The sequence below is a fragment of the Eutrema salsugineum genome, unplaced genomic scaffold (assembly GCF_000478725.1).
Source record: "Eutrema salsugineum unplaced genomic scaffold, Eutsalg1_0 scaffold_10, whole genome shotgun sequence".
NCBI classification, from domain to species: domain Eukaryota; kingdom Viridiplantae; phylum Streptophyta; class Magnoliopsida; order Brassicales; family Brassicaceae; genus Eutrema; species Eutrema salsugineum.
This window is the reverse complement of record NW_006256908.1, coordinates 10,853,548-10,878,503: the sequence shown is the minus strand read 5'-3', so window position 1 is coordinate 10,878,503 and position 24,956 is coordinate 10,853,548. Positions and strand designations below refer to the sequence as shown.

General features: G+C 36.4%; 8 protein-coding genes across 10 annotated transcripts; all 8 read left to right on the top strand.

The window, feature by feature from the left end:
• The first annotated feature begins 3,322 nt into the window (after window positions 1-3,322).
• On the top strand, window positions 3,323-4,693 carry LOC18026720 (expansin-A8). Its single transcript, XM_006411266.2, has 3 exons — window positions 3,323-3,552; window positions 3,678-3,990; window positions 4,100-4,693. Exons 1-3 carry the CDS (start codon window positions 3,399-3,401, stop codon window positions 4,404-4,406), a joined length of 774 nt encoding a protein of 257 aa, XP_006411329.1. The 5' UTR covers window positions 3,323-3,398; the 3' UTR covers window positions 4,407-4,693.
• A 40-nt stretch (window positions 4,694-4,733) lies between these two features.
• LOC112081455 (macro domain-containing protein VPA0103-like) lies at window positions 4,734-6,608 on the top strand. The gene is made up of 7 exons (XM_024148010.1): window positions 4,734-4,970; window positions 5,328-5,376; window positions 5,473-5,575; window positions 5,676-5,771; window positions 5,894-5,968; window positions 6,092-6,161; window positions 6,352-6,608. Exons 1-7 carry the CDS (start codon window positions 4,860-4,862, stop codon window positions 6,475-6,477), a joined length of 630 nt encoding a protein of 209 aa, XP_024003778.1. The 5' UTR covers window positions 4,734-4,859; the 3' UTR covers window positions 6,478-6,608.
• LOC18026719 (macro domain-containing protein VPA0103) lies at window positions 6,601-8,621 on the top strand. Its single transcript, XM_024148009.1, has 7 exons — window positions 6,601-7,035; window positions 7,192-7,240; window positions 7,366-7,468; window positions 7,561-7,656; window positions 7,748-7,822; window positions 8,162-8,231; window positions 8,334-8,621. Exons 1-7 carry the CDS (start codon window positions 6,703-6,705, stop codon window positions 8,409-8,411), a joined length of 804 nt encoding a protein of 267 aa, XP_024003777.1. The 5' UTR covers window positions 6,601-6,702; the 3' UTR covers window positions 8,412-8,621.
• Window positions 8,622-9,026: 405 nt separating this feature from the next.
• Window positions 9,027-10,407, top strand: LOC18026718 (40S ribosomal protein S26-1). Its single transcript, XM_006411264.2, has 5 exons — window positions 9,027-9,137; window positions 9,221-9,313; window positions 9,407-9,491; window positions 9,626-9,759; window positions 10,187-10,407. Exons 1-5 carry the CDS (start codon window positions 9,135-9,137, stop codon window positions 10,265-10,267), a joined length of 396 nt encoding a protein of 131 aa, XP_006411327.1. The 5' UTR covers window positions 9,027-9,134; the 3' UTR covers window positions 10,268-10,407.
• Window positions 10,408-11,702: 1,295 nt separating this feature from the next.
• Window positions 11,703-12,536, top strand: LOC18026717 (NAC domain-containing protein 6). Its single transcript, XM_006411263.1, has one exon. It carries the CDS (start codon window positions 11,703-11,705, stop codon window positions 12,534-12,536), a length of 834 nt encoding a protein of 277 aa, XP_006411326.1.
• A 1,936-nt stretch (window positions 12,537-14,472) lies between these two features.
• Window positions 14,473-15,348, top strand: LOC18026716 (mitogen-activated protein kinase kinase kinase 5). The gene has a single exon (XM_006411262.1). It carries the CDS (start codon window positions 14,473-14,475, stop codon window positions 15,346-15,348), a length of 876 nt encoding a protein of 291 aa, XP_006411325.1.
• A 2,256-nt stretch (window positions 15,349-17,604) lies between these two features.
• LOC18026715 lies at window positions 17,605-21,381 on the top strand. Of its 3 annotated transcripts, none has more exons than XM_024160896.1 (10): window positions 17,605-17,722; window positions 18,098-18,172; window positions 18,781-19,139; window positions 19,349-19,528; window positions 19,637-19,729; window positions 19,824-20,006; window positions 20,081-20,183; window positions 20,296-20,469; window positions 20,548-20,978; window positions 21,079-21,381. In XM_024160896.1, exons 3-10 carry the CDS (start codon window positions 18,900-18,902, stop codon window positions 21,175-21,177), a joined length of 1,503 nt encoding a protein of 500 aa, XP_024016664.1. In that variant the 5' UTR covers window positions 17,605-17,722; window positions 18,098-18,172; window positions 18,781-18,899; the 3' UTR covers window positions 21,178-21,381. The 3 variants fall into 3 exon arrangements, with proteins under 3 accessions (XP_024016664.1, XP_024016665.1, XP_024016666.1); XM_024160897.1 differs by having other exon boundaries at window positions 17,656-17,827; XM_024160898.1 differs by lacking the exons at window positions 17,605-17,722; window positions 18,098-18,172 and adding an exon at window positions 18,257-18,371.
• Window positions 21,382-23,047: 1,666 nt separating this feature from the next.
• LOC18026714 (precursor of CEP15) lies at window positions 23,048-23,726 on the top strand. Its single transcript, XM_006411260.2, has one exon. It carries the CDS (start codon window positions 23,128-23,130, stop codon window positions 23,419-23,421), a length of 294 nt encoding a protein of 97 aa, XP_006411323.1. The 5' UTR covers window positions 23,048-23,127; the 3' UTR covers window positions 23,422-23,726.
• The last annotated feature ends 1,230 nt before the right edge of the window (window positions 23,727-24,956 follow it).

Below are 24,956 nucleotides of genomic sequence, written 5' to 3'. Positions count from 1 at the left end.
CCTGACCAAATCGTTTTCGAATATGCACAGTCAAAAAACAGATGATCTCTAGATTCACCTGTAATACCACAGAGCAAGCAATCGGATTCAACATCCAGTCCCCATGCCCTCAACCGATCCAAAGTTGGGTTCCTATTAAGCATAAACAGCCAGGCTGTAGTACAATGTTTTGGAATTCCCGCCTTGAACCAGATAAACTTATGCCATGTAACTTCATGTTTAATGTCTCTAATTCTCATCCAGACCTCTCTTGAGTTAAACTTTTGGGATGCTTTGTCCCCGATCTTCCATTGAGGGGAATCTGCACCGGGTTTAACCAACATTGAGGCAATAGTAGTCAGCAATTGCAGTTGAGTCTCAGATCTTGCCGGAGGTAAACGCCAACCATCATCTGTACGGTGGTCCTGCACCAAGGAGTTCAGTGGAATACCCATCAAGGCTGGACCTGCTGGACCCAGAAAATGAATAAGCTGACCAAAAGGAGTCCATGGATCCCACCAGAAATACGTTTCATCGCCACGACCCAACTTTATTGTCAAAAAAGATAAGGCCTTATGACGAATTTTCAGGATGCGTCGAAACAACCAAGAATAAGCGCTGTTACTATCATTCAGGGACCAGAAAGAGGCCTTTGAAAGATAGTTGTGGCGTATCCACGCTACCCAGATCGAACCTGCACGGAAGTATAGCATCCAAATTAACTTAAGCCCACAAGTATCATTCCAGGTTGATATCGATCTCAATCCAAGCCCGCCTTCAGACTTTGGGAAGCAAATAGAGGCCCACGCCACTTTTGCTGACTTGGAGCCATCCAGTTTTCCATGCCATAAGAACGCACTGCATAAGGAATTGATCTTTTGGATGACTTTCTTTGGTAGGAAAAATGCTGCTGTCCAAAAGCCAATTATTCCAGATATTACCGATGCCAATAGCCTCAAGCGACCCGCAAGGCTGAGATGCCTATGGAGCCATCCATTCATCTTAGCCCTTATCTTCTGTATCAGAGTGTCACAGTCCGAAATGGACAACTTTCTCGAGCAAAGGGGGAGGCCTAAATATCTGATGGGAAGCGAGCCAGGAGACAGAGAGAAGACGTTCTGTAGATGATCCAAAGTTTCCTCTGAGACTCCAGAACAGAACATGGAGGTTTTACTCATGTTTACGCCTAGATCCGACATCTTTTCAAACTGAGACAAAACAGTAAAGACCCCCGCCACAGATTCCGCTGTACCCTCCACAAAGATCAGAAGGTCATCGGCAAATGAGAGGTGGGTAAGGTTCTGAATTTCACATCCTGCATGATATCTGAAAATTCCATCCTGTGCTGAGCTGCTCAAACGTTGGCATAGGAAAAAAAAAAAAAAAAAAAAAAAAAAAAGACGTTGGCATTCAAGAAATTAACAGAATATCAACTGTGGTCTACCTATTCTCCAAAAAAACAATAGTAATATATCAACTGATAAAAATCAAATAGACTCACGAGTTGATATAAGTTCACTAGAAAACCGGACCTGGACACATGCCGATGATACAAATTAATGGAGCTCCCAACTTCCCACTTAAAAAGAAAAGTACTGTTGTTTTACTATTAAATATGTTTAAGAACTAAATTTAATCATGATTTTTCTGATATTTAAACTCATAAAATATAGTTTAAATTTATTTCCATGATTTAAAAAACTTGAAGTTTATATTTCGTTTGGGATACGAAAATCTCAAAATCGGCTCAAAAAGTTCATATATAATGTTTAATTCACATAGTATGTTTGCAAATAACGAGATCGTGGCCACAGATTATAAAGAACCACGACCTTAGTTTTTAACATGAGAACGAGAGAAAAAAAATTGTGGTAGTTGAACTGCGTATTGAATATCCAGAAAGTCGAATGTGTCATATATAAGAATTAACGCTAATGTGTCTTAAGAATTAACGCGCCAATTATTGATTTGACGAATATAGAATGTTATCTAATATCTTTATAGTCAACTCACATATACCGTTAGAGAAACCATTGTAAGGATCATGATCTGAATCATACAATTTTTAGAATGATAAAGTTTGGATTAGAAGTAATGAACTAGATATAATCGAGTTTTCTGCTTCGATTGAGTCTAAATTTGCCTATCTGGAAAACTATTCTCCATCTCCTAATTAATTTGGACTTTGAAGCTTTTACCCATAAGTACTGGATCTGGTGTGTGTAGAACTAAAGAGAATGATGAGATGTGGGAGAATAGGGTAGTAATGAGTATTCATGTTTGGAGTTAGTTCTCATCACATAGTTCTTGCAATGTGTGGATATGACTGTATCCGCTCAACATATTATGCATTAATGCAATGGATTACTGTTAAAAGATGTAGAACCCGTGATCGTAGATTCGTAGAGACCAATTTGATCGTGGTAACCGACCGTACGAGTCACCTTTATTAGACTATTACGTTTGTTTTTCACTTGATCTTTCAAGTATTCTTTCCTCTAATACCACTAGTTTTTGTTTTTCTCATCTTATAGACTCTTCTATCTCTTTTTCTACTTTTATAAAACTGTATAGCTTCAAAATATCATAGCCATGTATTAGTTCCTAAACTTTTTAAATTTGAATACCTTTTAGCAAAAAAAAAGAAAAGAACAAGTATTTTGTTGATTTATTTAACTACAACACTAACAAGAGATGTGATCATATATGACCAACTTAAAATGAAGGAAGAGACAAACTAATAAAGACTTGTGTATTGATGCATGTGCAAGTAGGGGCCACTTGATTACGAATCGCAGTTGGTCTAACCGCAACATTTGCATGTGGCCACAACCTTCAAAGTCCCCCTGATCTTATAATATCATAAATACATACATTTTTTTTTCCTTAACTGTTTGAATTTGTTGTCCACGATTAATATTCTACAATCAACAAAAAAAAAACATAAAAATGCTTGACCTCTACTCAAGGTTAACGGTGGCATACATTGTTGACTTGACTGCTAGTTCTCCAGACACTTTACCCATTCGGCCGTCTTGAAAGTTATGCTCGACCTCTTGCAAGAAAAATAGTTTTAATTTTATTGTAAGAAATACCCAAAACTGATGAGGAGATTGTACAGTACATTGGGATATAACGAGAAATAACTGGCACAATTCTCTCGCAAACTGGCCAGAAGATAATTGAATAAAATACATGAATGCCAAAAAGGTGAAAGAAGACCAGTATACTTAATGAGTACAGACTTTCTTTTAAAAAAATAAAAATATTATCTCTTGCCAGTATTATACAGTCCAAAACTCCTATATATACTCAATCCCTCCACATTTGATTCCATATCACTCTCACGATTCTTTCTCACCAAATCAAATCAGATACTCAAAACCGAATTAACTAACCCCTCAAAAACAAAAAGAAAAATGTTTATTACATCATACTCCAAATATTCTGTAATCTCAACACTATCCATATTCAGCTTATTATTCTTCCTCCAAAGAACCCATGGAGACGACGGAGGTTGGCAAGGTGGCCACGCCACCTTCTACGGTGGCGGCGACGCTTCAGGCACCATGGGTATGACCAAAAAAAAAAAACAATAAATCCTTATGTTAATAGCTTAGCTAATTGAATCCATTTATACAAATACATGCGTATATGTTAGCTAGCTAACACGTGACATACACACAAAAAATGTTCAGGAGGAGCTTGTGGCTATGGAAATCTGTATAGCCAAGGTTACGGGACGAACACGGCGGCTTTAAGCACGGCTCTATTCAACAACGGACTCACGTGCGGCGCGTGCTACGAGATGAAGTGCAATGATGACCCAAGATGGTGTCTCTCGTCAACTATCACCGTCACAGCCACCAACTTTTGCCCACCAAACCTTGGTCTCTCCAACGATAATGGTGGATGGTGCAATCCTCCTCTCCAGCACTTCGACCTCGCCGAGCCAGCTTTCCTCCAGATCGCTCAGTATCGTGCCGGCATTGTCCCCGTCTCTTTCCGAAGGTTTCGTTTTTTACTTTTCTTGATACTTGGAACGCAAGAAAGCAATAAACAACAAAAGTGATTAAACTAAACTAATGAGTTATGTGTTGTTTGGTTGTGTAATTTGCAGAGTAGCGTGTATGAAGAAAGGAGGGATAAGGTTTACGATAAACGGACATTCATACTTTAATTTGGTTCTGATATCGAACGTAGGAGGAGCAGGAGACGTCCACGCAGTGTCGATCAAAGGCTCAAAAACAGGGTCGTGGCAAGCAATGTCTAGGAACTGGGGACAGAACTGGCAGAGCAACTCTTATCTCAACGACCAAAGCCTCTCGTTCCAGGTTACTACCAGCGATGGTCGCACCGTCGTTAGCAATGACGTGGCTCCTTCTAACTGGCAGTTCGGACAAACCTTCCAAGGCGGTCAATTCTGAGTCCATCCTCCTCTCTCTCTCTCTCTCTGTTTTGGGTGATGACGTGGCTGCGTATTGCTGAGGTGGCTCGTAAACACCCGCCATTAGCTTAGCCTTTTTCCTTTTTTTTTTCTTCTTTTTTCTTATTTACGAATTAATGCTTCAAAGTTCAATGATTGCCTACAAAGAACAAGGTTTTTTTTTTTTTGTGGTTTATTGAATTTAGCCTTTTGGCATGTACTTTTTGGTTTTTATTTTTGTAATCCAAAATCGTTTAGCCAGTGGCATAATAAGAATTATAAAATCGAATTTACATAACCAACAAATTAAAGAGCATTTTGACTTTTGAAGTCAACGGTCGCGACAAATCAACAACCGCGTGAAGAAGAATCGTACTGGTCATCTCTGTTTTCCACAGACGGCAACTTTGTTTCTCTCCGGAGACGTAAAGCAAAGCTTTTAGCCAATCCAGTTATGACGTCTGCCGGAAAAGAAGTTTCTTTCAAGTTGTCAGATCATTGCCTTCTTAAGATCGTCAAAGGCGACATCACCGGTTGGTCCGTCGATGGCTCCTCTGACGCTATTGTCAGTGTTCTCTCTTTCTTTCTTCCTCCGTCGTAATCAGATTTATTGTGTTACAATCAAAATTTATAATAGGGCTTAGAGTTCTGGCTAATTTCTTCCATTTCACAATAGAAAGTTATATTCTGGAAGATTGAAATCGATTACGCGAACGGAAGTTGTATAGAAGGCGTAAGCGCCGATTAAACCTAAGTGCCTGCTTAGAATATCAGATATCTGTTGCCAGTCTGACAGTCATTAGAGTAGATAAGAATCCGAGAAGGCTTTTTAAGTAATCAGAATCCCAAGTTTTTTTTACGCCTTGATGCTTTTTTTTTTTGATTTTGAAAGTTGAGAGATAAGGAAAATTGATTGCTTCAGGTTAATCCGGCAAATGAGCGTATGCTAGGTGGTAATGGTGCAGATGGAGGTACTTTCCTTTCATTTTTGGTATTTTATTTTGTTTTCTGAAAAAAAAAAGAAGATCATTATATATGGATGGGACTTAACTATATTCATTGGAAAGCCATTCATGACGCTGCTGGGCCACAGCTGAGAACAGCATGCTATGATGTCCCAGAAGTTCTTCCCGGAGTCCGTTGTCCCACCGGAGAAGCAAGAATTACGCCGTGTGTCTCCTTTTCTCCTTCTCTATATGTAAATGTTCTGAATCTTCTTCACAAGTTTTGTGTGTTGTTGACTGTTTTCTGCTCTTTGGAAATGGAGTAGGGGTTTCAGCTTGCCTGCATCTCATGTGGTTCACACTGTTGGACCTGTTTATAATGCCGAGAAGAATCCTAAGAAGCTCCTGGAAAGTGCTTACAGGTAAGCAAGAAAAACACGATTCTTCCTCTGTAGTGGACTGTGTATATATATTTGGTTACTTCACTTATTACTTTCTCAGTAGTGGACTGTGTATCTCAATTAATGCTGGTTTTTGGTAACAGGAACAGTCTGAGAGTGGCTAAGGAAAACAACATTCAGTACATTGCATTTACTGCGATATCTTGTGGTATTTTCAGGTAAAGTTATAGATATTAGGAAGACTTGGAAACTTGATCTTTGCATCGTTGGCTAGATGTGACTGTGTGAATCATTTAAACACATGATATGAAACTTTGTGTTATTCATCTGATCATTGTTAGGTATCCTTTGGTTGAAGCTGCTTCGATAGCTATTTCCACGGTTAAGCAGTTTGCTAAAGATTTTAAAGAGGTAAATTAATTGCCTTCAGGCTACATTTACCCTTGGTTCCTTTTGCCATTAACAGCCAGTGAAATCTTTTGTGGAACAAACACATATTTTTTTCCTTTTACTAATTGTGCTTAAGAAATACTTAATAAGTGCAAGAAGTTCTCTTTAATATCTCAGTTAGTAAAATTGTGTGTGTTTACATATATCTCAGGTGCATTTTGTTATGTTTAGCGACGAGACGTACACAATGTGGGTGAACAAGGCAAAGGATTTGCCACCTCCACCTCCGAGGACATCCAAAACAGGATTTTTCAGTAAACTCAACTGTTTTAATTAAATAGTTTTGGTATTTATGCACCCCGGCAAAAAAGAAAAGGCCATTGTCTTGTGTATTTGTATTCTTTCACAACAAGGACAAGCTTTGAGAGAAACGTGTTTGATCTTTTATGAAAATCTTTCATTGAGTGCTTTCTAGGCCCATATCAGGCCTAATTGATTAAACCTTCGGTACCAATAATGGGCCAAGCACCTCGGAGTGAAAGAGAATTCGACGAGGACTCAAATGAGACGACGACTCTGGTTGACCTGTGCAGTGGGAAGCTTGAGCCTCCCTAGATTACACTCGAGCTCGATCCTTCGATCAACTTCGGCGTCGACGGGAGCTAGTCTGATCTCCGCCACTTCCACCGTCAAAAATTTCCACGCCGCCGCGTCACGGTTTCGGAGCGAACTGATTACTGCTTCTTCGTCTGTTCTCTCTTCCCGAGTGGTAACTGTCTCATCAATGGCTTCTGGAGACGAAGGAGCTGTTTTCAATTTGTCTGATTCTAGTCTTCTCAAAATCCTTAAAGGCGACATCACCAAGTGGTCCGTCGATTCATCTTCCGATGCTATTGTAAGTCTCTCTTTCATCAATCCAAATTCTAGGGCCGGCTTTTTTCCACAATGGTTAGATTCCTAAAATTAGATGAAACTTGATTCGTTGGCTACGAAAATGGTCAATAGGCTCTTGCTTTATCATTACTTTGACTGAGGCACTCTGTTCCTTCAGGTCAATCCAGCAAATGAGCGAATGTTAGGTGGTGGTGGTGCAGATGGAGGTAAATGTTCACAGATTCTTGTCCTCTTTAATTCTCTCCACTTCCATTGCCATTGAGTGATTGATTTGCTACACACTGTGACCATTCTGAAATCTGAATGCAAATCTCACTATGTCCTGTGACAGCAATACATAGAGCTGCTGGGCCACAACTCAGAGCAGCATGCTATGAGGTCCCTGAAGCTCGTCCCGGAGTCCGTTGTCCGACCGGTGAAGCAAGAATTACGCCGTGGGTTACTATTTTTTCTTGAATTGAGGTATTTTTGGAAATTGGGGTTGTTGATTAATGGACAAGTTTGGATTTTGATGAAATTGGAACAGGGGTTTTAACTTGCCTGCATCCCGTGTGATTCACACTGTTGGACCCATCTATGACTCAGATGTTAATCCTAAAGAATCCCTCACAAATTCTTACAGGTAAGTGTCATTGCAGTTTCTCTTGTTTACTGTACTTTGACTTTATTTTTCCTCTTAGCAAACAACAGTTCATTCTTTCTATTTGCTACAGAAATAGCCTCAGAGTGGCAAAGGAGAACAACATCAAGTACATTGCGTTTCCTGCCATATCTTGTGGGGTTTACGGGTAAATTTGTCACAACCAGAGACTTGAGTGGTTTATATGCTACAAGACCTGTTCTATTCAATGTATTCTTTCTTTACCATTACAGAAATGACAACTCTTGGAAAATGATAAACTTATATGAATAGAGAGTGAATTATATAGAGAAGTCTTATCGAAAATACTGAGTTGTTGGGAGGAAGCCTTTTAGGTTGGGAGCGATGGAGATACTATAACAAACCCTAGGCTCTTGTATCGTTGATTGAGCGATACAGAGAGATTGAACTTTGAATCTATCAGAAAATTTATGTGCAAAGTGAAAGAGAAACCTTATTGTCCCAAATGTATTGTTTGTGTTGTTAGATATCCTTTTGATGAAGCGGCTGTGATCGGTATATCAACCATCAAAGAGTTTGCTAATGACTTTAAAGAGGTAATGGTTGCTTCTCTCGTCCATATTGCTACACTTCCATGGATACAATGCAGTAACTGACATTTTCTTTTTTTACAATCTCGTATTGTCATTCTTATAAAGGTGCACTTTGTTTTGTTCGCGGATGATATTCATAGCGTGTGGGTAAACAAAGCAAAGGAGGTACTCCAAAAAGCGTAAGACTCCCTCTGCAGCCTAAATTGAGCACATTGCGACAGTTAATGAATAATGCTAAATATAATTATGTCGTACTTAAAATAACAGTTGCTTCTTCCTCGATCTGTTTGGTGAGATGCAAGTTCTTGTTGTAAAAAAATAATAATAATAGGAGTCACCGACTCAATTATCTTCTTATGAATAGAATGCCAAACTCAGCTATGAAGCATCACTGATTCGATTTCTTATTTCTTAATTATACCAAAACAAAAATAGAGTTGGAAGTAAAACCAAAAGGGTATGGCGAAGATGATTAGGGACGGAACTTTTTGAATCTACAACTCAAATATCATTGATCACTATAGTTGTCAAAAAAATTTGTTCATCACTGAAACTTGCAAACCAAAATGCAAGCTCGTATATATGTTTATCGTAGCTAAATGTAAACTTACCCGAAAAAGAATAATTATCTCAGCTACGTGACAATTGGGTTAGGGTAGTAGAACCGATCTCGAATATTAAAAAAAAAAATTGTTTGAGTGGAAAAAACTCAACACAGTATTTAATTAAAAAAGACAAAATAAAGCCCAAGCCCACTATACTTGGAGGCCCGAGAAGCAAGAATAAAAATTCACGTCCAATGTCGACGAAATCGACGAGAAGAGAGTAACCCTAGCAGTCACAGCTGAGATCATTGTGCCTTCGTTTCACGAGAAGAGAGGAAAAGGAAAAAGCTTCTTCTCCAAGATGGTACTCTTATTCTTCGATTTCTCTTCGTTTTCTAAAATTATTCAGAAATCGAATCGTTTGTCATCGTTATTGCTGTGTTGCAGACTTTCAAGCGTAGGAACGGTGGGAGAAACAAGCACAACCGAGGTCACGTCAACCCAATCAGATGCTCCAACTGTGGCAAATGTTGCCCAAAGGTAAAAAAATCTCGCTTTTCAATCGATTATTTCAACATTGTATAGAGTTTGAGAGTTTGATTTGATTTTGGTTTTGTGGGAATCGTTGGATAGGACAAGGCGATTAAGAGGTTTATCGTCAGGAACATTGTGGAGCAGGCTGCCATTAGAGATGTTCAGGAAGCTAGCGTCTACGATGGTATCTTTGATGATTCGTCTCTTGTTAATCAAATTAAAAAAGTTTGGATTTTTGAAATACTAAGTTTGAAATCTCGTTAGGATTTCTGGCACAGTAATAGCATTTTGAGTCTTGTGACGTGTATGGATTCGTAGGGTACACATTGCCGAAGCTATATTCGAAGGTGCAATACTGTGTCTCATGTGCGATCCACTCTCACGTTGTCAGAGTCCGATCCCGCACCAACCGCAGGGTTCGTACTCCACCGCCGCGTTTTGCCAGACGCAAGGTAATCTCTGATCACTCACAGTTCAATGGTCTTATAAGATACTACAAGTTTCCTTCTTTTTATTTACTTTGTGTTGTTTGCTTCATTTGGGTCTGTCGATCTGATCACGTGATGATGCCCACTTGGTTTCTGGATACTAATTTCTGTCTAATATGTGTGAAGATAGTAAAAAATGGTTACTTTGGCTTTGTACAAATTCTCGAGATGTTGGGTTTCATTATCTTAAGAGTTAAGATTCATGTTACCTTTTGAACTATAATAGATAGTTGCTTCAGAATAGTCTTATGGCTTCAAAAAGTTGACTTTTGAGATGGGTTAAACATGCTAGTAAACCTTCACTGTATTCGTTGCTTTCAGTGAGAAAGATTCTTCTTCTGTTGTATCATTTGCTGATATTTAGAATGAATTTTTCTGTAATTATCATCAGGAGGATGCTCCCAAGCCTGGTCAACCAGGACAGGCCCCTCGTCCTGCTGGAGCTGGACCTGGAGCTGCACCGCGTGTCTGAAGCCTGCTTCTTTCTTTTTTTTTCCTAAGGATTTTGTTTTCCTTATGTTGGGTTTAGAATGTACTCCCTCTGTTTCCAATAATTACATGTTTTTTGATATTTCACAATATTAATTAAGTATTTACTTCCAATTACAACTCTATCCTTGTTTCGTTTTCTTTTTTTCAAGGTTTTAATTTTCCGTATGTTGGGTTCAGAATGTACTCCCACTGTTTTCAATAGTTGCATGTTTTTGATATTTCACAATATTAAGAAAGTATTTACTAAAGTGTTGAACAAACAAAAAAAGTATTTACTTACAATTACAGTTCTATCCTTGTTTTAATGTTAGATTCTTCTTCTGTTAGAATGAATTTTGACAAATATGTTAAAAGACGCATAATCATAGATATCCATTTTAATGTCATAACCGCCTTAATCACAATGAAGATTAATCGTAGAATCCTATTTTGATGATGTAAAGTTTTTAAGACTATAAAAATATCTGATATGCTAACATATAGAAATACTCTAGTATAATAATAATTCTGATTAATAAAATTAAAATAAACCATAATATATGTGAGATTTTAGAATGCAAGATAAGTTTTAGATAACAATAGATAAGTTTAGATAACAATAGATAACAGGGTTTTCTGGTTCTTTTAAAAAAGAATCGAGAATAGACATAAAAAAAAAAACGCCCACCCATATATTTCAGAAATATATTTCATAAATATAAGTGAGATTTTAGAATGCAAAATAAGTTTGGATAACAATAGATAATAGATAACGTGTGAGAGTTAATTTCGGTTTTGTGGTTTTCTTGGAATTTTTTTTTCTTTTGAAAAACCAGTCGGTTTATAACTAAATTTCGGTTTGGTTTTATATTTTTTTTCAATTCGGTTTTTTGGTTATGATACTATTTTGCCCACTCTTATATGTTGTTTGTGATATATATCGGTATTCACATAGTTGTAGATAGTCATTGAACTTAAGATTAAGGATAAGATTAATGCATATCCAAACTAATTAATATTATATGAAAACGCTTAATGATCAACCAATCTAATTAATATATATGAAAAAAAGGAAAAGTAACATAAAAAAACAAAAACAAAATTAGTATAACTAATTTCACAAAGCGTTTGGATTTTGATCAGCTCTAGAAAATATACACTTCATTCTTACATTATCCATTATATAACTAACTGATCGTGATTTTATCTGTATATACCAATGATTAATAAAAAGTTTTCCTACGTAAAAAAGAAAGTGTGAAACAAAAATATCTCCTCCTAATCATCTACGAAAGAGGACTGAGCGTGGCCACCACCGACTAACCAAGATATAAATAGAGAGCAACGTTGAACAAACAGCTCGTTAATTTTCTGTAAACCAAACGTAAAAGAGAGAGAGAGATATTATATCCGTAGACAAAAGTTCAACACCATCTATGGAGGAGACTCAGAATGATCGTGGAGTTGGTTTTCGGTTTCGTCCAACAGATCTGGGGTTGGTGAGGTTACATCTTCGCAACATGGTAGTCCATGGGAAGAGCGGTTGCATAACAACTTTGGATGTGTACAAGGACGAGCCATGGCTTCTTGATCACGTAAACAACGATCTCTTCTACGAAAACCAATGGTACTACTTTGTTCCGAGACCTAACTTAGGAGGCAAGAAACCGAAGCGGACCGTACCAGGAAGAGGAGAAAGTGAAGGAGGCACATGGAGAAGCGTTACTTCGAAAAAGGAGATCGATGACGATAACAAGAAGGTGGAGGGTTACATGCAGGGTTTCGTGTACACCAAGCAAGTGAACGGAATTCCAGTGGGCACTAATTGGCTCATGACCGAATATTCCCTTCATAATGATGTTCACGACGACTTGGTCTTGTGTTGGATCCGATACAATACCGACAAGAAGCTCAAACCTGAAGTCGGTGATCAGGCGCCTCGTTTGAGAAACAACGTCCAAGTGCGAGAAGATGAAGAAGCTGATTTAACCGGTTTCGCTAATGTACTTGAGGATATGTTGGTAGAGGGAGAAGAACATGGTGACATCACTCAGCAACAACAACATCAAGATCCACGGATTTTTCCTCCTCTTCTTCAAGGTCATGATTCAGGGTCCGAGACGCCGATGATGATGACGACACAGAGCGACGACAACAACAACATGACGATGCCGTACAACGAACAAAATCAGTGGGGTGATTTTGGCTTCGATGGCTCGGAGAATTTGATGTTAGACGTCGATGGACTCATTGGCTTTAGTGGAAAATAGGCAATTGCCTTAGGCTTCGGCTTTTAGACCACATATCAATAACAATTAGTTAAATTAGTGGTTTATTGTTAGAGTTTTTAAGAGATTTTATATTCACGAATTCAAGTTTTCTAATAATAATTTTTAATTTCAAATCATAATTTATATGTCATCCTTTTATTGTAAATCTAATCAATTTAATTTTTTTTTTACATATTATTTGTTATTCAATTCTATCATTTTAATATGTTTTGCTAGGTATTTGGTATTTTAGTGTCTTATATATTTATTTTATACATAATTTTACATTTCAATGATATAGATTTTACAGTTTGATTTATATTCAAGTTCCATGTAAAAACTATACATTTATAAAAAATTACAATTTTCTAAATTATCTTAGGCCTCAATATATTGGCACGGCAGTGGATGACATCAGTTATCAACAACAATAACACGAAGCGCAATTTCAACTACCTCAAATGATCCCTCGAGCTCAAGATCCAAGAAGACTTGTTGTTCAAGTCAAGTTTACTTCAAACTGAGTTTTTGTCTTTAAGTGTGTAGTGTGCTCTGTTCGGCACTAGGAGTTAAGACTTGATAATCAAGTCATCATAGGTTTTTGATAGAGTTTGTTTCCATATATTTAATTTGCTTTGCAAGAAAAGCTGTACGATCTTTTAATTTATTAATTTCCATATAGGTTAATTATATTACAGTACTTTTGATACCTTGTGAGATCAACAATGAAGATAAACCGGGATATAACTCCAGCTAAACTCTGAATTGGTTCTGTGAACAACTTCACCAGAAGCAGAAGCTGAGACAAGGATGAGAGGTGTGAAATCCCATGAATCATGCTCAGGTACTTCATTCAACCATATGACTGTTTTCTGCGAAACCCAAAGAGGGCGTAAAGGTTTCCTCAAACATGAAGCCAGAGAAGCTATATCAGCTCCACTCTCGTCTAACTGTCTTGTCCATTCATCTAGTCGAGCTTCAATAGAGGCCTTCTCAGTTTTTGAAACCCATAGTGGAAGATGTAACGAACAATCCCATTTATCAAACACTTGCCTCATGTTGCCACCACCATGATCATCACTAGTCAAACCCTATTCAAAGAGAAAAAAAAAACAAAGAAGAAGAAAAGATTGTAAATATCAACTATGATTCCTCAAAAGATTAAAGAAAAACCAGTTCTTTAACCAAGTTTCTTCCTCTTGGCAATATCAAACTGTGAAAACACTTAATTTTCCTACGTCAAAAGGAAACTGTGAAAAAAAGAGGGAAAGTAGTATACTTGAGGATTTAGTTAAAACACTTAATGATGATAAATGATCAATCAAACTAAATATAGTAACATGAAAAAACCAAAAAAAAAAAATTAATTTCACTAACTCTTTTTGGGTTTTTATCTCTTTTAGGAACTATACATTTATTTGATCGTGATTTTATTATTGATAATGATTTAAAAGTTTTCTTACGTAAGAAATAAAGTGTGAAAAACTAAAAGGAAAGTAATATATTCGAGGATTTAGTTAAAACGGTTAATGATCAATCAAACTAATTAATATATTTGAAAAAAAGAAAGTAAAAAAATAAAAACAAAATCAATATAATTAATTTCAAAAAGCCTTTGGGTTTTGATCAGCTCTAGAAAATATACAACTCATTCTTACATTATCCATTATATAATTAATTTAACGTGATTTTATCTGTATACCAATGATTAATCAAAAGTTTTCCTAAGTAAAAAGGAAAGTGTGGAACAAAAAAAAGGGAAAAAGTGTGTCCTCCTAATCATCTACGAAAGAGAAGTGAGCGTGGCCACCACCGACTGACGAAGATATAAATAGAGAGCAACGTTGAACAAACAGCTCGTTAATTTTTTGTAAACCAAACGTAAAAAAGAGAGAGAGAGAGAGAGGGGGAGAGAGAGAGAGAGAGAGAGACTATAATGGGAGAACCTTCGTATGTGGATGAATCATCGCTGAAAACTATCCGTGTTCTTGGCAAAGGAGCTTATGGCTCCGTCTCTTTGATGGTGCATCCCCGCGACGGACTTTACGCGAAGAAGACATCTTCCATTCAGTTTAAGGAGAATCTTGAAAAGGAGCTCAGGGTCATACTTCGCTTTCGCAATCATCCTCGCATCGTTCAAGCCTCGAGCGATCACTTAGTAACCGAACATCCAAGTTGCTACATCTACATGGAGTACGCCTGCGAAGGGACTCTCGACAAGTTCATCTCTGGTTTCCGTGGGAAACCACTTCCTGAGTTTATGATCCAAAGCGCCGTTCGTATGATCCTACAAGGACTCGAGGCTCTTCACTCCAATGGCTACGTTCACTGCGACATCAAGCCAGCAAACGTCCTCATCTTCCCTTCCACAACTCTTGGAGAGCCATGGGATCTCAAGCTATGTGATTTCGGTTCATGCAAGGAACCAAATACCGATCCTGCTCCTCTCGATGGTTGCACGGTTGTCTACATGGCACCGGAGTCTTTTAAATTTGGGCCAAAGGGACAGATCGAAACGTGTTTTGACGTATGGGGTTTAGGGTGTATCGCATATCAGATGTTTGGAGGAACACCACAGCAGGAGTTTCTGGAAGATTACTACGAGTGGAAGCTGAATGAAGAAGTCTCTCCCGTGGCTAAGGATTTTTTGACGCTGTGCCATGCAATTCCATCACGCAGGCCCACCGTGGCTCAGCTCTTGAACCATCCTTTCGTCACACAAAGCCTCGATGCTCCATTGCCAATGCCTGACCACATTACAATAAGAAGATTGGCCAACGCTTCCAGAATCTCCCCTCCGGTGATCAGATGATCTCGAAAAGCAAATGATTTTTTTTAGTCGTGGCGGCTTTTTAGGGTTCGGTATTTTAGGGTTCGGTATTTTAGGGTCATATAGTGGAGGTTTGTATCTTGGCTTGTTGGTCAAGTAAGAAAGTATTTACCAGTTTTTACTTGTGGGTTTTTCATTTATGTGCCAAGTTTCAGGAACGTTCTTCTGAGTCAGCATTTTCTTACTTTATATTTATTTCTTTGTTGATTGGTGATGATTTCAATCTTCGGATGCTCTAATTTTAATGATTTTGTTGAATTTCTGATGTGACTGTGATGGATTCGTTTCCTCGTAATGTTAGCCGAATCAACTCAGCCTTTAGGAATTTCGATCTCCTTATGATTTCGTTTAGTTGTTAAAAAAGTTTGTAACTCAATTCCGCAGTTTATGATTTAGAAGAATTTTTAGTCGGAAAAAAATTTTCCAAGTTAATCAAAAGCTGAATACATTCTTCTTAATCATAGGTCAGTGGATAGGAAACAGTTGTTCTTCAAAATCAAATCTCAATAGAGTTACAATATCCAAACAATCTCGAAAACCATAATCTATCTTCATCGTTTCTTTAACCTAGAAGAGGCGGTTCTACTTGAGCCTGTCCTTTCTTAATCTTTCAAGTTCCACACCATTTGCCAGTGCTCTAGTGAAAGCGTAGTCTCACCATAGCTCACAGACATCATGCGAGCCATTGTCAACAATCTGCGCCACATCCAAACAAAATTGAGAATTTTCCCATATTTGATGAGAATAAACCTTAAGGAAGGCTTTAGTACCTACCTGCTCAAGTCTTGGCTGCCTAAACTACGATCCGTTTGCCTTGCTGCAACCACGTCATTCTCCACTACCTGCAACGGAATTTTGCAGAATTTAGACTCAAAAGTCGGATAACAATGGCTTTCTTTAAAAACACAAGATACTAAAACTATTGTCGTAGATAATACCTGTTGCAAGTCTTGCCCAATGGAATGAGATAACGATTTGCAAATAGCTAAGTAGCATCTCCAAGCTTCTGCTGTTTCTGGTGTGATGACTTCCAATGAGTCCATTTTGGAAGGTTGAAAAGGTAGAAACAAATCGGCGGGCATTATGTCTGATTTCCCCTCAGAGGAGATGAGCATTTGAACGTCAGTGGCATTTGTATCTTGAAAAAGTTACAAACATCTATCATGGAGTGGAACAATCACAAAAGAAAGATCCGAGTAAAACATGTGTTATTTTTGTTTTTGTGTGATTTTAGGGTAGATCATGTATCCTGACAATTGTAGGTAACCCCTATTGAAATAGGTAGTTTAAGAACCGTAACAGCATTAACAATTCAGGTAGTTATCTTTACAAGCCTTTTGCTTTTATAGGAAACATATAAAAGTTGGTTGGTAATGTATCGCTTTTTGAGCTCATTTAGAAACTAGACAAAATTTTCAAACCCTCAAACAACTAAGATTTTTGTTTTATAAAACCAATTTTCTCACAATTATCAGTGGACGTATATACAAAAGCTATACTAATCTACTATTGACGTATATGACTATATGTTTGATTAGTCCACTGCTCATCAAAGAACTTATCTATTTAATTTTTAAAACCCCTTTTTTATTGAGTAAACAATAATTAAAAAGATGTCTTCTTAGTTCACTTCATTGGAGCATGTAGATCCGATCCGATTCTTTTAATACTAGTAAATTTTCTCCTCATTTTCTTAAATATTATGTCATTAAAAAACATGTATTAAATTTCGTCTGTGATTTGTTTCTATACAAACAAACTAAAAAAACTTATTTATGAAGACAAAAGTTGATTTCATAAGATTTTCTAAAAGCCATCATAAAAACAAGATAAAAATCATGACTATTTAAGCAAGCAAGGTCAGTGATATATATCGGCTGCAATTACGTACATCCAAACACTAGATTTCACAAAATCCATCTATGTAAATGTATCCGTACACCGTAGATATCTATTTTGTCGTCTTCTTTCTATTAGGCTATTTCTATTTATTTTGTTTCTCTTTTTTTTTTGGTTTACTTCTTTTTTCTTTCTTTTGATTTATTGGGTTTTTTTTAGTTATGAATGAGTCTTCTTAGTTTATTATTATTTATTACAAAAAAGGAAGTAATAAAAAAATATAATTTATTACAAAAAAGTCAGATTTATTAGCTTTTGGGTCCATTTCTTTTTCTTTTTTTTTTGGGTAATTTATTTATATATATCTATGACTCATACAGTCACAGTCTACGAACCTTCCATAAATTTCTTTGACTTTTTTTTTTTCTCCCGGCGATCGTTTCATTTTCATCTTACTTGTTTTATCTTCTCTTCTCTTGTTTATACGCCAAGCTGCTCTTTTTTCGCCGGAATTTCAGTGGGTTTTTTCTTCTTTAGCTCTTCACTATCTATCTGGTCTGAATTCTTAAACTAATCACCATTGTGTCGATTAATTGAACCACCCATGATTTTGGTGAAAATGGTCTGCTTAAGCCCTTTTCGCTTTTCTGTTTCAGTAGGCCTTAAATCTTAATTTATCTCTTTATCTTCGATAAGCTGCGTTTGATAAATAAAAAGAAGCCAATGGTTTTTCTCTGCGCGTGAAATTTCGCTTCTTTATTTTCTATTTCACTCTGTGAAATTCAAATGTCTATTAATTACAGTCCTAAAACCTAAAATTGTTCACAAGTGTTGGTCTTTGTTCAGTTGTTTTTTTTCATCTGAGTTAATTCTTTTGATTTGTATGTCGCAGGATGAGTTAAAAGCCACTTGGGTTTCAACGGATTTGTTCAAAGGAACATTCTTGACACATGGACTAAAAGCACAGGTACTTTTCCGATAATTACAACTCAAAAAAAAAAAAAAAAATTCCTGCATTTACGAGGGTGACAAAGGTTTGTTCTTTTTGAGTTTAGAAGAGATGAAATTGTGGTTTCGGAAGCTAGTTTAAGCTGTTGTAATCATTACCATGGAAGCTGGGCAAAAGCGAGAGGATCAGAATCTTATAATCAATTTTTAATTATTGGGTATCTTAAAGCCTAGATTTTTATCCTTTTGAGTTTGGCTTAGATTTAAAAGCTAAGAAAGTAGGGGAAGCCTAACACTGCATTTACTATCCACCATTTATCATTGTCATGCTCTGTTTTGATTTTCTTGTCTTGTTTAGAATGTAAATTACTGTCTGGTTTGGCTTGAATTGTTTTGAAGCATTCATTGGTGGAATTAGAGAAAATTTAATCCAAGATTTCCTTTTTATTACTAAGCTTGAAATTGAATCTTCCCTGTTTTCTCTTCATTCTCTGATCTGATCTGTGATGATTCAATTTGTATGGACAATCAGGTTCTGCCTTGTCTTCTCTTCTTCGGTTAAATTTATTTTCTTGAGGAATGTATTGATTTCATGTTACGACTTTCTCTTTCTTCTATGGTTTGTAGATGTCTTGATATGTCACTTTGATACAAGTAAGCTCGTGGAGGTGATCTTCAAGAGAGGTCGCCAGTCTGAAGTTTCTGGAGTATAAAAATCTGTAGTTAGTTCGAAGTTTTGTGTTCAAATGGCTGATGTTCCAGAGAGGTTGTCAGTCTCCTCGTCTTCATCCTCGTCATCATCATCTTTGTCACCATCATCTTTGTCACCATCAACAATGCCAATAGATGGAGAATTGTGGATGATTGCCGAGGAAAGGGCTCAGGAGATAATAAACGCCATCCAACCGGTCATTGCTTCAGACAGAAGTAGGAACGAGATCATCGAGTATCTCCAGACCCTTATTAAGGATCGTCTTGGAATTGAGGTTAGATCTTTGATGCTCCAGTTGACTTTCTGTTTTGTTTATTAGGTCTGATTATATTTATGGTTAGGGCTCTATTTCAATTGATTAGTGGAAAACTTTCCTTCAGTCTCCACTGTGTGGTTTTGGAATCAGGACTACTGTTTTGTGGCCTTAGCATATGGTTTATGTGTTGGCTTAATCGCTTTTAAATGCGGTATTGAATTTACCAGGTCTTTATATTTGGCTCGGTGCCACTAAAAACCTATCTCCCAGATGGAGATATTGATCTGACAGTCCTAACTCCTCAAGATAAGGAGGAGGAATTGGCTACTGCATTGCGCGTTATGCTTGAAGCTGAAAAAGGAGAATCTGATTTCCGTATAACTGATGTTCAATATATCGCAGCACAGGTTTTGCTTGGTTCCTTTGTGGTTTTTTGAATTATGTGTGTTCCCTCAAGAAAACTTATCTCATGCTTACACTCTTTTCCGCTCATTGGTGTTTTGGAATGTTGTTAGGTTAAGCTCATAAAATGCATTATCAGGAACATTGCTATAGATATCTCCTTCAATCAAATGGCAGGACTCTCCGCTTTATGCTTTCTGGAGCAGGTAAACACTAAATAGCTTTGGCTCATGAATTGTTTTTCAATCGTCTAATCCTCAAACAATTTTGGTAAAATCTTTGGTTTGGTTTCTTTGTTAGGTTGACCATAGATTTGGGAGAGACCATCTGTTCAAACGTAGCGTCATTTTGATTAAGGCATGGTGCTATTATGAGAGCCGTATTCTCGGTGCCAACATTGGATTGATTTCAACATATGCATTGGCAATACTAGTCTTGCATATCATCAACATATCTTATTCATCATTGTCTGGCCCTTTAGCGGTGAGCATATTTAAAATTTTAGCTTATTATGGGCATTACTTCTAAGACTAACATACCATATCTATCATCAACAGGTACTGTTTAAGTTTTTGGAATACTACAGAACATTTGATTGGGACAATTACTGTATCACTGTCAATGGTCAGGTTCCAATATCTTCTCTTCCAGATATTACGGGTAAGGATGCTGAAATCACAAGGCACTTCACTTGTTGCTTCTCTTCCAGTTTTTGGATTACTATGGATCATTTGAAAACTTCACTTGTTGCTTTCTCCTGCTATTTCTTCAGAAACCGGGCAACAAGAAGTTTTCCTGAACGAGACGTTCTTAAGAGAATGCATGGAGTTATATTCGGTTCCAACCAAAACTGTGGAAGCAAATGGCCAACATTTTCCTGTAAAACATCTCAACATAGTGGATCCTCTGAAACATAGTAACAACCTGGGACGTAGTGTGACCCAAGGTACTCCATTGAAAGTAGAAGCTCATGAATTTGTTTCTCAAGTGAAAAGTATTCTTATCTTTTGTGTAATCTTGTCAGGCAATTTGCAACGTATAAAACGTGCTTTTACATTAGGAGCTCGAAAGCTGAGAGATGTGCTTACAGTACCTGGAGAAACCATGGGGTGGAAACTGGAGAAGTTCTTGGGTAATTCATTGGAGAGGAACGGTAAGGGACAAAGACATGATGTGGACGAACCTGTCATCGCTTTTGGCACTGGGAGATCAGAATTATCTGAACTCAGAGGAAATTTTGAAGGATACTTCAATAATCTTGTATACGGGAGATGGTTTCACGGTGAGCCTCCGCAAAACTGGATCCCTCAGGGTCAAGACACAAGTTCTTGGGACGTTGTGCGTTGGTTTGTGGCCGGCCAAAAGAATGTTTACCATTGGAGGAATCTGAATGGACCAACTTCGTTGCAGAACATGCGGAAATCAAGAGGAACAGGCACTTATATTCCTGAAATGGTAGATTCACCTTTTCACTCTTTCACTCTTACTTGGATTTTTAAAAGATATTGGTTTCTGAATTTGGTATTGATCCATTGTTTTTTTTTTTTTCTTGCAGAGTCAACAATCTTACGCTAACAGGTTCAGTAGCAGACCAAGCCCAAGGAACTCATTACCTTCAGCTTCTCAGACTCAACAGTCCAAACGGAACCCTTGAATTGGTCTCTTAGGCTTTAAAAAAATCTGCATAATAACTTAGGTTTATCCTCAAATATTTATTTCCCAACAGAAAACAATGACAAGAGTTTTTTTTTTGTGGTGGTAAATTGAAAGTTCCATAGGTTGAAGTAGATGATTCTTTTCAGGATTCATTAGGGTTGTAATTGACTTATCTGATACCTATGATTCATTCAGAGATCTCTGTTAATTAAATATTTTGACACCATTTTTTTTCTAATATACAACCGGGGAATCTGCGTTGAAATCTAGATAAATTCTGTGACTGTGAGGCTTGTGAAATACCGGATATTCTTGTAATTTAAAACGTGAACAATGGTCAGTCATGATTGAAATTGGAGTGGAAATGTTGGAATCTTATTTCGCCATGAATTGGTTCAGAACTTAGAAGATAAGATGGATTAATGTTATAGACTAGTAATTACAATGGATCTGCGTACCTCTTCACATTGTAACCTTGGTCATTTAGAGTAAAAAAAAAAAAACCAAAAAAAGACAAAAAAACATGAGACAATATATCTAAATGGCAAGATTATTACATTGCCATGACGCAGACGCTGTCTCAAGTTTGATCTGATAGAGAGGTTGTTTTCACTTATCAGTGGAGTTAAGGCCCCACCGGAGATCTTTTATGACTCTTATCCATTTTTTTCATTGCTGTGTTTCTATGTATGATGACGGTATACTTCCAAAGCATTACGTCATCTCTGTCCATCCACATCTTGATTTTAAAAATCATGTCCATATGATCTCCTGTATTAAAGAGCCAGCGATCCTATAGGCAAGATCTGCCGATAAATTCTATAGGCTCTACAGCAATTACTAGGCTGATTAAAGGTTGATTATCAAAGAGATCTTAGCAAGATCACGATAGTTTGGGTTATTGTGGCCCTTCTTCTTCTTCTTTTTTTTTTAAAGTCAAGTGCATACGCCATAAGATAGGTAATAATGTAGTGTTATTATGTAGATGGTGACACATCATTTAATCTTACTTGTAAGAAATTATTTCTTTCACATTGAGATCGGATCCCAATGATACATACGTGTCTATCCTCGACAACCAGTAACATTTTTACTAACTTGTATTGCATTTCTAAGCGAGACATGATCATTAAAAGTTTAGCAAACGCAATTATTTACTTCTTCTGTGCTGGAATGTTATGTCGTCAGATTATTTCTAATCATATACAAAACATAGTATAATAATATTAATTATACACTTGGAGGTTCCAGTCCCATGCATGAAAGATGAAAGAAAGGAAGAGAACAATTTTATACGAAGTTTTCCGCTATTCGAGCAACCTCTTCAGTCTGCATTGACCAATAATGACACGTCTCCGATGTTTACGCTGCTCTTAATTTGTTAATTGAAGATAGATATATTAAAATTAAAAATTCGGGCAAATCAGTTCCTCTCATTACGCTTAAACTCTTCAATAAATTAGTTTTCCATGGTTATTAGGAAAATTAACAGACAAATGTCTCAAATAAACTTTGTGGTCAATGCATCTTTTGAAAAGCTTATAATTATATTTTGATTTAAACTATATATTGTCTTATCAATTTTCCAACAAATGTACGACTTGTCATAGAACAAAGCATGCAATGATGGATCATTACGATTAAAAAGAAGATAACATAAATAAACCAAAGAAATGAAAAAAGTAATGATCAAAAGAAAAAAAGCAAGAAATGGCCATGTTATAAAATCCATCATGACCATTGTTTGCCAATTTCAACAAAGTTGGCCCTCCAAATTTAATAATTCAATGCTTATTTCTTTCTTGTATAGTTATATATATTCATGATATTACAACCACACCAGAATCTCTTCTTGGACCTTAAAGACAACAAGAAGACAAAAAAAACACAAATATACGAAATCTCTTATTTCACCATTTCATTTGATTCTTGAAGATCTCTACTGGAAATGGATGCAAGGAAGATTAAACTTCACGTTTTATTACTGTCGTTCTTACTCATCTCCGAAGTTCCTTTCATTGTTGGGTTGAGTATGAGAGACTCTACTAGATTGGAGCCGGAAGCATCTCACGGCGGAGACTATCCGTCAATGAAGAGCAGGAAGTTGATGGTTACAAACTTGGAAGTTGATTATTCAGGTGATTATTATGATGATAAAGCACCACCATCACCACCAGTACCTGATTATGATGATATCTATAGAAGGCAAGGTGATGTCCCAAGCCCCGGTATTGGCCATTGATACATATCATGTGTATACACACACACAAATACACATTTTGCGTTATATATTTATACATATACATGTTGTTTATATATGTTTTTTCTAAAATGTCGTCTCCGTATATGATCATTTTTATGTTGCTTTTTCTTCATTTTTGATATTTTCATTTTTTTTTGCTCGTCTTTTTTATTTTATTTTATTTTTTTAAAATGGTGCCCTCACCTATTGAATTGTCTCACTTCTTCGTGTCGTTAGGAGCTTCTTGTATGTATGTAATAATACATTACATAATACATATGGTAAACATGCATTATTTCTGTTGTAAAAATGTTTTCCGATATTAAAAGGGATATATATATATATTATAATAAAAATAGTTTCTTTCACCGCACCTCTCTGAATTTTTATTTTATTTTATTATTAAAGTGCGATTAATTAATATAGATAACTACGTCGTACAACCTTCAAAGAGATCCAATTTTACATTGAACAATTGTTGAACCAAAAAATACTATCGAGAATAAAAAAGGAACCAGACACAAAAAACATACCGTCAGTTGGTATAACAAAAAGAACAGTGTGTCAGTTATACGGTCTTGAGTCTTGAACCATTCGCCAAGACAAGTCGTATTTACAAATTATAATAACAACGACAATTATATATACAGATTTACATCCATTAACAAAAATCAAAACATTAAAAAACAATATGAAATCTTTCACATGGGAAAGTGAGAGCGTGTGTCATACATTATACAATGTTCCCTTAAAATAAGATAGATTACAATCAAACAACAAAAAATTAATATAGAGATATTTTCCTGAAATTGAATGAATTTATTTCTGAATACTCCCACCGATTCCCAAGAAAAATAGAAAAATATGTGCAAGGACCAGATGAATAGGGAGGGTCTGAGTAAAGAGACACTAAAAAAAAATTAAAACAAATTATTAGCAATTTCAGTTAAATTAATATTATGACCTTAAGCTTAATACTTCGAAAATTAATCGGAATTTAACTGTCACCACTTTGTATCTTTTATAGAAGGGGGTTACTTGAATCCACATAGTGATTAGGTAATGTAGATGTATAAGCTAATGTCAAAAGAGATATTTCGGTTGATTTGGTTATATGATTGTTACTAATGACCGCGCTAAACCTGAGTCCAACATCACCACTGTCCACTGTGCATTTTTCTCAACTAATTTTGATAATTTAAATATATATTATGATCCCCGTAAAAAAAAATGGTATGGCTGCGTCGACGTGTATATCAACAGTATAAGTCGTGTACAGAAAAAAATAAAAAACCAGAAAAGTCCTAATTTGGGTTATGCATAGACCAAACTAAAAATCACGTCATTCCCAAAACACGTACGAAGCTTAAATTCATATAAAATACATTTGCTATTTTGCTTTGAAAAATCAATGTTATGCATCGTATATTCGCATGCATATAATAATAATACATTATATGCTTTTGGTGGAATGTCTCTTTATGCATGCATTGAATCCACCGACTAGAAGTTTTGAATTATATAATAATAGAAAT